The following is a 10132-nucleotide window of genomic DNA, read 5'->3' on the forward strand; positions in this document are numbered from 1 at the left end:
AGCAATTGCCAAGAGACAACAGTATGCGTGCACTCATCCAAAGGCGCAAAAGCTGAATGTGCTCCTGTCCAAGTTGCTGGTGCTGCAGTCCCTCCCTTTCCAAGGGGTGGTCTCTGCACCTTTCAGAGAACTGATGGCTTGTGCTGAGCCGAGGTGGAGAGTCCCAAGCCATCAATTCTTTGCGAAAAAGGCAGTACCAGCCCTGCACAAATATGTAGAAAAGAAGGTGGGTCAGTCCTTCAGCCTGTCGGTGTCTGCCAAAGTGCACGGCAGCGCTGATGCGTGGAGCAGTAACTATGGTCAGGGACAATACATGTCCTTTACGGGCCACTGGGTGAATGTGGTTCCTTCACAGCCACACCAGCAACTTGGCCAGGTGACACTGCTTCCGCCTTCAGGTTCTCACCCCTCTAGCCCTGCGACAATGTCCACCTCTGCCTCCTCATCCTCCACTGTGTCCTCAACCTCCACTGCAGGGATAATTCACAATGTCCCTCCAGCATACCACATGTGCAGGGTGCGGCGGTGTCACGCTGTTCTTCACCTGATTTCCCTGGGTGAACTGAGTCACACAGGGGAGGAACTGCTCTGTGTGATTCATCAAGAAATCGATTCCTGGCTATCTCCGCGACAACTCAAAATTAGAACCATGGTGACCAACAATGGGAATAACATGGTGTCAGCGCTGCGTCAAGGAAGGTTGAGCCATGTGTCCTGCATGGCACACGTCTTCAATTTGGTTGTCAAGCGGTTCCTGAAGTCTTCCACCCATCTGCAAGACTTCATAAAAATGGCCAGGAAACTTTGCATGCACTTCAGCCACTCGTACATCGCAAAGCCACCCCTTGGAATTCCACCCTCCATATGTTGGACCAACTATACGAACAGAGCAAAGCTATCAACGATTTCTTGATGATCCAAGCGGATAGAAGCACTCCCATGTGTAACTTCGATGTCAGACAGTGGCAGCTCATGCGTGACACCTGGCATTTTCTCAGGCCCTTTTAGGAGGCCACGTTATTTGTCAGTCTCCAGGACTGTGGGATGAAGAACGTCATTCCACTGCCTCATGTCCAGGAACAGATGCTGGTAAATCTGGCTGCTGAGGAGGGGTGGGGTGGCAGGAGCAGTACCAGCTCCATCATCAGCAGCCTGAGTCTAGATTTGCTGACGAGCAGCTTTCTTCACACACATAGTGAGGAAACTACTCACCAGCAGCTAGACATAGAGCAGAACCTGAACCAGCAGCTGGTGGCATACTTGGATAGCACCCTGCCAGCCGTCATTGAAGATCCGCTGGACGACTGGGTAGCCAAACTGGATTTGTGGCCGCAATTGCCGGAGTGTGCCCTGGAAAAGCTGTCCTGCCCGGCCAGTAGTGTGGCATTAGAGCGGGTGCCATAGTGGGGTGGGGACCATAGTTACCCCAAGAAGAACTCACCTGTCCACACAAAATGTGGAGAGACTGACCTTTGTAAAGATGAATCAGGCGTGGATCAGCTAGGATTTCCACCCACTAATGCCTGATGCACCTGATTAGATGATCCATGCCGCCTCACCCAAACCTTGACAAAAGAGAATACACATTGGAAAAAAATCTTAATCATGAGCAAGGAAATGTGAAAAAACATGATTTGTGCTTGCGAATGATTGGATGGCTGAGGGTTACATCATTCATTGAGCAATGTGAACAGTCTTAACTCCTGATACTGTCTCACATTTGAGAATTAAAAGAAATCTTTTTACATGGCCGGATAATTGTGTAAATTTTATTTTTGTTGATTAAAAAGAAAATTTTATTGAGAGGCATTTGACACTTCATAACATTTACGTTTATTTTTTTTTATTAGAAGATGCCAGAATTCAGTTGAAAAATCAAACAAAGTACAATAAAAAATGCATGCAAAAAAAAAGAAAGTATGGTGATATCAGTCAGTTCTGTGAAAGGAGCATTGTACTGTGTACATTATCAGTTATCCTTTATTACACTTACATGAACTTTATAATCATTAACAAGCAATTTCAGAATATAAAAAGAAGTCTAATGAAATATTTTATGATACTCTGCATGATCAGTGGAGGCAAAATATCTATGAAAGACTCCCAAATCTCAAAAACAATTTGCCTACTCTCTTTTCTCTTTCCAAGGAAGATTCAGTCCAAGTTATCCTAAATCATGCATACATTTTTCTTTAAAAAGTCTAAATGTGGATGGTTCTTTAATCCAGCCATGTATGCCTGATTGTTTATGCCCACTAACATTTACAACATTTAAATTGCTTTCTTTCTATGTAAAACTCTCGTGTTGAGCTAAAATAGAAATTTGTGAGAAGCACAAGTCATAGTCCGAATGTTTAAATAGCTTCTCTCCTGTGTAAATTATCTGTTGTTTAAGACTAGAACTTTCTGAAAGGCACTTATCACATTCTATATATTTACATGTTTTCTTTTTCTTTTTGAGTCTTTTGGTGTTTAGTAAGATTAGATCTGTCTGAGAAACACTTGTAACATCCCATACATCTAAATGGTTTCTCACCTGTGTGAGTCTTCTGGTGCCTAATAAGATTAGCACTTTGTGTGAAACACTTGCACATTCTTCACACATAAAAGGTTTCTCTGCTGTGTGAAATCTCTGGTGGTCATTCTAAACATTGAAATGGTTTCTCTCATGTGTGAGTCCTCTGATGTTTAGTAAGACAAGAATTGTACGAGAAACATTTTTTACATTCAGAACATTGAAATGGTTTCTCTCCTGTGTGAGTCATCTGATGTTTAGTAAGATTATATTTTTGTGAGAAACACTTGTTACATTCTGAACATTGAAATGGTTTCTCTCCTGTGTGAGTCATCTGATGTTTAGTAAGATTACATTTTTTTGAGAAACACTTGTTACATTCTGAACATTGAAATGGTTTTTCTCCTGTATGAATCTTCAGGTGTTTAGTAAGATTAGAACTGTGTGAGAAGCACTTGTCGCATTCTGAACATTGAAATGGTTTTACTTCTGTGTGGATCCTCTGGTGTGCAATAAGAATATCACTTCTAGAGAAACACTGGTTACATTCTGAACATTGAAATGGTTTCTCCCCTGTATGAGTCTTCAGGTGTTTAGTAAGATTAGAATTTCTTGAGAAACACTTGTTACATTCTGAACATTGAAATGGTTTCTCTCCTGTATGTGTCCTCAGATGTTCAGTAAGATTAGAACTTTGTAAGAAGCACTTGTCACATTCTGAACATTGAAATGGTTTGACTTCTGTGTGGATCCTCTGGTGTGCAATAAGAAAATCACTTCTAGAGAAACACTTGTTACATTCTAAACATGAAAACGGTTCCTCTACTGTGTGATTCTTTAACAATAGAGAGTGCACCAGCCATTGAAAAGCTCCCACTTTTATCAGTGAATCTGGGTGATCCAGTAAACATGAAATGAATATTGTCCAGGATTAAAAAGTTTTGAAAAAGATCAATCTATTTAGATCAAGAAAACCCTTCTTTACAAAATCCAGCGGGGTGACCTCATTATAGTTCAATTGTCAAAACATCAGAAAATTGTTGTATGACCATTCCGATTCAAGGATTTATTGTTACATTATTTTTTCTTTTAAAAACACTGCCATCTAGCAAATACCCTGGCTATTCTATTCTTTTCATTTATCTGTATTGACATTATTAGGGTATGTGGCGAGAAACATATTGTTAGAAATTCCATCGTTTAGCACCCCACTCTTTATACAACCTATACTCAAAGGTTACATTTTCTCCTGGTGTGAAATAGGGAAATTGCGACCCAGAATGTCTTAAATATTACATATAGTCATAAAGAGAGCTAAACATTTAAAAACAAAACACCTATTATGTTGCTGCAACTTAGGGAAATGTTACAGAACAAACATGGAAGATGACTTATTCCCCAATTGTTATATGTATATATTGTGTGCTATATTCCCAATCCTCAGGTATAATTAAATGATGATGAGTGAAGGTATGGGTGTGGATGTTTTTATTCATAGTTATCTGTTTACCCGGTCTGGTCAGATATGCCACCTGAAGGATCCTAAATCAATATATTAATGGATGTCACAGAAGTGAAAATAGATGATTAGATAGTTACAGTCTCCCAGTACATACCTTATTACCATAAAACCCTCTAAGGGATAATATACAAAAACCAGCGCCTTTTATCAAAGGAATGTAGAATTAAATGATACCAACACTTGGGGATGAATAAATACCAGGATACATGGAGTAGGGTGATAACTTCCACCCTGGATTTATTGACACCTCAGATATATGACCCCTGCTGTGCTTTTCAAACAACTCCAGACACCTGGGCTCCAGGATTTCTACATAAAAGGTGGCTTTGAGCTTATATTTATTACTGGAGTTTAAATGAAGCAATGTTTCCTGTTTGTTAGACAAAGCCAGATATTTATTTTCAAGACCCCATGTCCTTGTAGCTGTAGCAAGTTTAAAGATAACTAAAGTTATTGACCTAGTAGAATTGTAGAAAAGTAATTAAATAAGAAGGACTCATCATGCCTAGTTGTTACTAGTTGTTAGGAAACAAACAAATAACTAAAAATGTCACCACAATACCAATTATAAGCTTACAATGTATAGTAAGTTGTGTACTTTATCTATAGATTTTTTTTCTACATAGATCTGTTATTGATTGTAAGGAAGTTGATAAATTGTAAGAATCCTAAAATTATTGTATCTCACTTAAATCTATTTTATATAGTTTATATTTTTTTCCACACAGTTGAATTAAAGACCTAGGTTGGCCATATAGCTCCTATTGATACTCGAGTCCGGACCGCGGTAATCCGCGATCGATGGCCGCGCGTACTTTCGCGCTTCCAGCGAGCGCGGATTTTATTGATGATTTAGGGGCTATATGTGTATAAACCTGATGTTCTGCCAATATGAGTGTCCTTGTTAATTCTGCTAAACTCAGATAATGTCGATTGTTTATGAATAACAAAGTGTTTTGTATGCATCTGAAATTATGTCCAAAAATAGTTCCTTTTAGAATACATATATTAGTGAATTTTTATTCCATTCTAATAAATGAGCATGCGCAACGGCATATTGTTATGGTATATAAAGTAATGTTTGTTATAATAAAGTTGAAGATTGCTTGATACCATACGAGTGTATGCGTCGTTGACCAATTCTTCCCAGGGGCGCCTGTTCTGACGCACTGAGAGACACTGGGATGGTGATCTGAGATCTGAGAGGAATAGAGCCAAGAAACCTGCAGATCCTTTCAATAACCATCTCTGTTATATTATATCACAGAAAATGCACCTCAATGCGTTTCAAAACTCCTCTTCATCAGGAGGAGGTCTGACAATAGGGAGAAGTCACTACAATATTACTAATAAAACATGTATTTATTAAAAAAAAAGGATTTTTTTACTCAAACTTAATATTATATCATGATATATTCAAAATGCTTTACATATAAATAAACTGATTCAGCCAAAAGAACCTACCCATAAGAAAAAAGAAAAACAAAACCATATCAATCAAAAAAGAATAATCATACATTTTTTTTAAACTCTAACAATTTGTCCTTTAAATAAATTGAGCAGATGGGATAAGTGGAATCAAAACGTCCTGAAAACAACCTGTTTCCCCATACAACATCTTATGCGCTTTACAAGTTCACCTAAATAAAACCAGAATCCCAAGAAAATTTAATTGCCAGCTGATCCTGGTACTAGTGCGATCAGTCACCCCATAATTATTAACTGATTTATATAAGTGTCCCATATTATATCCAAAATCAATACCTGTTGGTGGTGAAATCCCAGCATGGAACCAGGACCAGAGCCTAACAATCAGTAACAAGAGCGCCGACCCAATGATCTTTCAAACTGCATGAATGCCACACACAGGAAGGAGCATGTACCCAGGCAGAGATGCATACAGTTGAGCACATCAGCAGGACAATAGAGAGTGCACCAGCCATTGAAAAGCTCCCACTTTTATCAGTGAATCTGGGTGATCCAGTAAACATGAAATGAATATTGTCCAGGATTAAAAAGTTTTGAAAAAGATCAATCTATTTAGATCAAGAAAACCCTTCTTTACAAAATCCAGCGGGGTGACCTCATTATAGTTCAATTGTCAAAACATCAGAAAATTGTTGTATGACCATTCCGATTCAAGGATTTATTGTTACATTATTTTTTCTTTTAAAAACACTGCCATCTAGCAAATACCCTGGCTATTCTATTCTTTTCATTTATCTGTATTGACATTATTAGGGTATGTGGCGAGAAACATATTGTTAGAAATTCCATCGTTTAGCACCCCACTCTTTATACAACCTATACTCAAAGGTTACATTTTCTCCTGGTGTGAAATAGGGAAATTGCGACCCAGAATGTCTTAAATATTACATATAGTCATAAAGAGAGCTAAACATTTAAAAACAAAACACCTATTATGTTGCTGCAACTTAGGGAAATGTTACAGAACAAACATGGAAGATGACTTATTCCCCAATTGTTATATGTATATATTGTGTGCTATATTCCCAATCCTCAGGTATAATTAAATGATGATGAGTGAAGGTATGGGTGTGGATGTTTTTATTCATAGTTATCTGTTTACCCGGTCTGGTCAGATATGCCACCTGAAGGATCCTAAATCAATATATTAATGGATGTCACAGAAGTGAAAATAGATGATTAGATAGATACAGACTCCTGGTACAGACCTTATTACCATAAACCCTTCAAGGTATAATATACAAAAACCAGCGCCTTTTATCAAAGGGATGTAGAGTAAAATATTACCAACACTTGGAGATGGATATATAACAGGATACATGGAGTAGGGTGATTATTTCAATTGTCAAAACTTCAGAAAATTGCAGTATGAACATTCCGATTCAAGAAGGTATTGTTAAGTTATTTTTTCTTTTTAATACACTGCCATCTAGCAAATACCCTGGCTATTCTCTTCTTTTCAATTATCTGTATTGACAATATTAGGGTATGTGGCGAGAAACATCTTGTGGGAAAATTGCGACCCAGGAAATCTTAAATATTACAATAGTCATAAAGAGAGATAAACATTTCAGAAAAACACCTATTATGCTGCTGCAACTTAGGGAAATGTTACAGAACAAACATAGAAGATGACTTATTCCTCAATTGTTATATGTATATATTGTGCACTATATTCCCAATCCTTAGGTATAATTAAATGATGAGTGAAGGTATGGGTGTGGATGTTTTTATTCATAGTTATCTGTTTACCCTGTCTGGTCAGATATGCCACCTGAAGGATCCTAAATCAATATATTAATGGATGTCACAGAAGTGAAAATAGATGATTAGATAGTTACAGACTCCTGGTACAGACCTTATTACCATAAAACCCTTCAAGGGATAATATACAAAAACCAGCGCCTTTTATCAAAGGGATGTAGAGTAAAATATTACCAACACTTGATGGATATATATGGATATGGATATATAACAGGATACATGGAGTAGGGTGATAACTCCCATCCTGGATTTTTTGACACCTCAGATATATGACCCCTGCTGTGCTTCTCAAACAACTCCAGACACTTGGGCTCCAGGATTTCTACATAAAAGGTGGCTTTGAGGTTTTATTTATTACTGGAGTTTAAATGAAGCAATGTTTCCTGTTTGCTAGACAAAGCCAGATATTTATTTTCAAGACCCCGTGTCCTTGTAGCTGTAAGCAAGTTTAAAGATAACTATGTCACCACAATACCAATTATAGGCTTACAATTTATAATAAGGTGTGTACTTTATCTATAGATTTTTTCTACAGAGATCTGTTATTTATTGTAAGGACGTTGATACGTTGTAAGAATCCTATAATTATTGTATCTCACTTAAATCTATTTTATATAGTTTATATTTTTTCCACACAATTGAATTAAAGACCTAGGTTGGCCATTGAGTTCCTGTTGTGGAAATATTTCACAGCTAAGCATCTTCACCAACACAATGGGCCTGATTTATTAATGTAATATCTATTTATTCACACTGGATAGAATGTGTATTCATGAATGTAACGGATATATGAAAGACATATCATATGATCCAACATCAAAAGCTTCACAAATGAATAAAGCCATATCAAAATCCGAAATATTACAAGTGTCTTATAAAAGTGCCTCACCGACTCTCACACCAGTAGGTATCTGTGTAGAACCCATACCAAACTTAGTATATAAACTCATTGGGCCTGATTTACCAAAGGAGTAGTGTATGTTTATTTGTGCAAAAACATTTTATCAATGTACAAGTTCACTTCAATCATCTACAAAAAAAGGAACTTTTGCAGAGGATTGCTTCAGCGGTGGCAGTGCGTCAATTTCTCAAATAGCGCAAAATAGCGCATTAACATTACCTTCATCACTATGTTCCATTAAATGGAAGGCCCAGGCTTAATAATACAATTGTTCAAATATAGTCCATAAATAGTGTACACAGGCTAGATACGATCATTTGAACGATGCAGGAAGTGACATGTAAAGGAGAAAGAGTATTGCAGAAACATCCGTGATCACTGAACGACCGTACACACAACAGATAGCGAACGTTCGTCGGCCAATCTTATCCCCTGGGACGGTCATTCATTTCCAGTGACGATCCTCGTTCATCTGCGTCATTGGTCAGTCGTTGTGCACTTTTTTGTTAATGATTATCGAAGGAACGGTTGTTAGTCATTTGTTTCCAATGAAAACTATTGTAAGTGTGTACGCAGCTAAAGAATAGTAACACTAAGAATAGACACAAGGATGGGTAATGTGATTAATAGAAACGTAACCTTTTTTTCTCATTTAGTTACTTACCATACATAGCAGGTCTGAACTATAGGTTCTAAAAATGAAAACTATAAAAAAATAATGGTAACAATCCATATATCAGAGTTATTTTATTGAAAACAGTATATTAAATGCATAGAAAATGAACATCAAATATTATAGTGGTCGTGGCTGTAAGAATAATTAGGGTGAAAGAATAAGGGATTTCAGAGCCCTGCTCGTTAAAGGAATGGTTTGAAACTGAATACATTATTTAAACCTAAGAATTTTGCAGCCTCAAGAAAACTCTATCTAGGTCTAAGAAAATGATCAAATTTGAATCAAAATGATGTCTTGTGCCCACATGATAACTGATTGGGGTAATCAGAGGTTGGCGGAGAGGCAAGGAGCGCCTGGGGGCCTAAGGGAGGGGAACATGGGAGGAAAAGGGAGGACTCAGCAATTCCAAGATAGGGGAGGATTATGTGTTGTTTGAGGGACCTCTTGTGGTGCACTTGAAGTCCATGAGAACATATGGAAAGGTGAATTTGTGGACGTTTATATCGGCTGATTCCCTACTCGTTTTTTAATTGGTTACAGGCGTTTCAGATTTTGGCAAGCTTTATCGGGGGTAAACATCTGGAACAATGTGCGGCGCTGTTTTGTTACTTGGACACAATTAGGGAGGCTTATCAGATGTACAGTTAAGTCACGCTGTTGGGATACGATGAGCAGTTCCAACAGAGGAAAGCGGTGCACTCGATGCTACACTGGGACCACAAGAAGATAGGTTTGTGGATGCGCCTGGTGATGCCGGAAGGACCAGGGGGGCTACAAATTTTTCAGGGAGGGTGGAAGTCCACAAGCAGGAGGGTCATTGAAATGGTTTCCCTCCTGTATGAGTCTTCAAGTGTATAGTAAGATTAGAACTTTGTGAGAAGCACTTGTCACATTCTGAACATTGAAATGGTTTCTCTCCTGTATGAGTCCTCTGGTGTTTAGTAAGATTAGAATTGTGTGAGAAACACTTGTCACATTCTGAACATTGAAATGGTTTCTCTCCTGTATGAGTCTCCAGGTGCTTAGTGAGATTAGAACTTTGTGAGAAACACTTGTTACATTCTGAACATTGAAATGGTTTTTCTCCTGTATGAGTCTTCAGGTGTTTAGTGAGATTAGAACTGTGTGAGAAACACTTGTCACATTCTGAACATTGAAATGGTTTTTCTTCTGTGTGAATCCTCTGGTGTGCAATAAGAATATCACTTCTAGAGAAACACTTGTTACATTCTGAACATTGAAATGGTTTCTCTGCTGTGTGAATCC

General features: G+C 37.9%; 2 protein-coding genes across 2 annotated transcripts in view; one reads left to right on the forward strand and one right to left on the reverse strand.

Annotated features, from left to right (window-relative positions):
* LOC140327980 (uncharacterized) overlaps window positions 1-10132 on the forward strand; it is a 648380-nt gene that overhangs the window by 465096 nt on the left and 173152 nt on the right. The gene's annotated exons all lie outside the window — the stretch shown is intronic.
* Window positions 2667-10132, reverse strand: part of LOC140327981 (uncharacterized) — a 91752-nt gene continuing 84286 nt past the window's right edge. The window contains exons 4-5 of the mRNA XM_072407242.1: window positions 9722-9952; window positions 2667-3277 (exon numbers count right to left, since the gene is read on the reverse strand). Coding sequence (XP_072263343.1) covers window positions 2667-3277; window positions 9722-9952 — 842 coding nt within the window. The remainder of the gene's footprint in view (window positions 3278-9721; window positions 9953-10132) is intronic.

This window comes from Pyxicephalus adspersus, chromosome 4, assembly GCF_032062135.1.
Source record: "Pyxicephalus adspersus chromosome 4, UCB_Pads_2.0, whole genome shotgun sequence".
Lineage (NCBI taxonomy): Eukaryota > Metazoa > Chordata > Amphibia > Anura > Pyxicephalidae > Pyxicephalus > Pyxicephalus adspersus.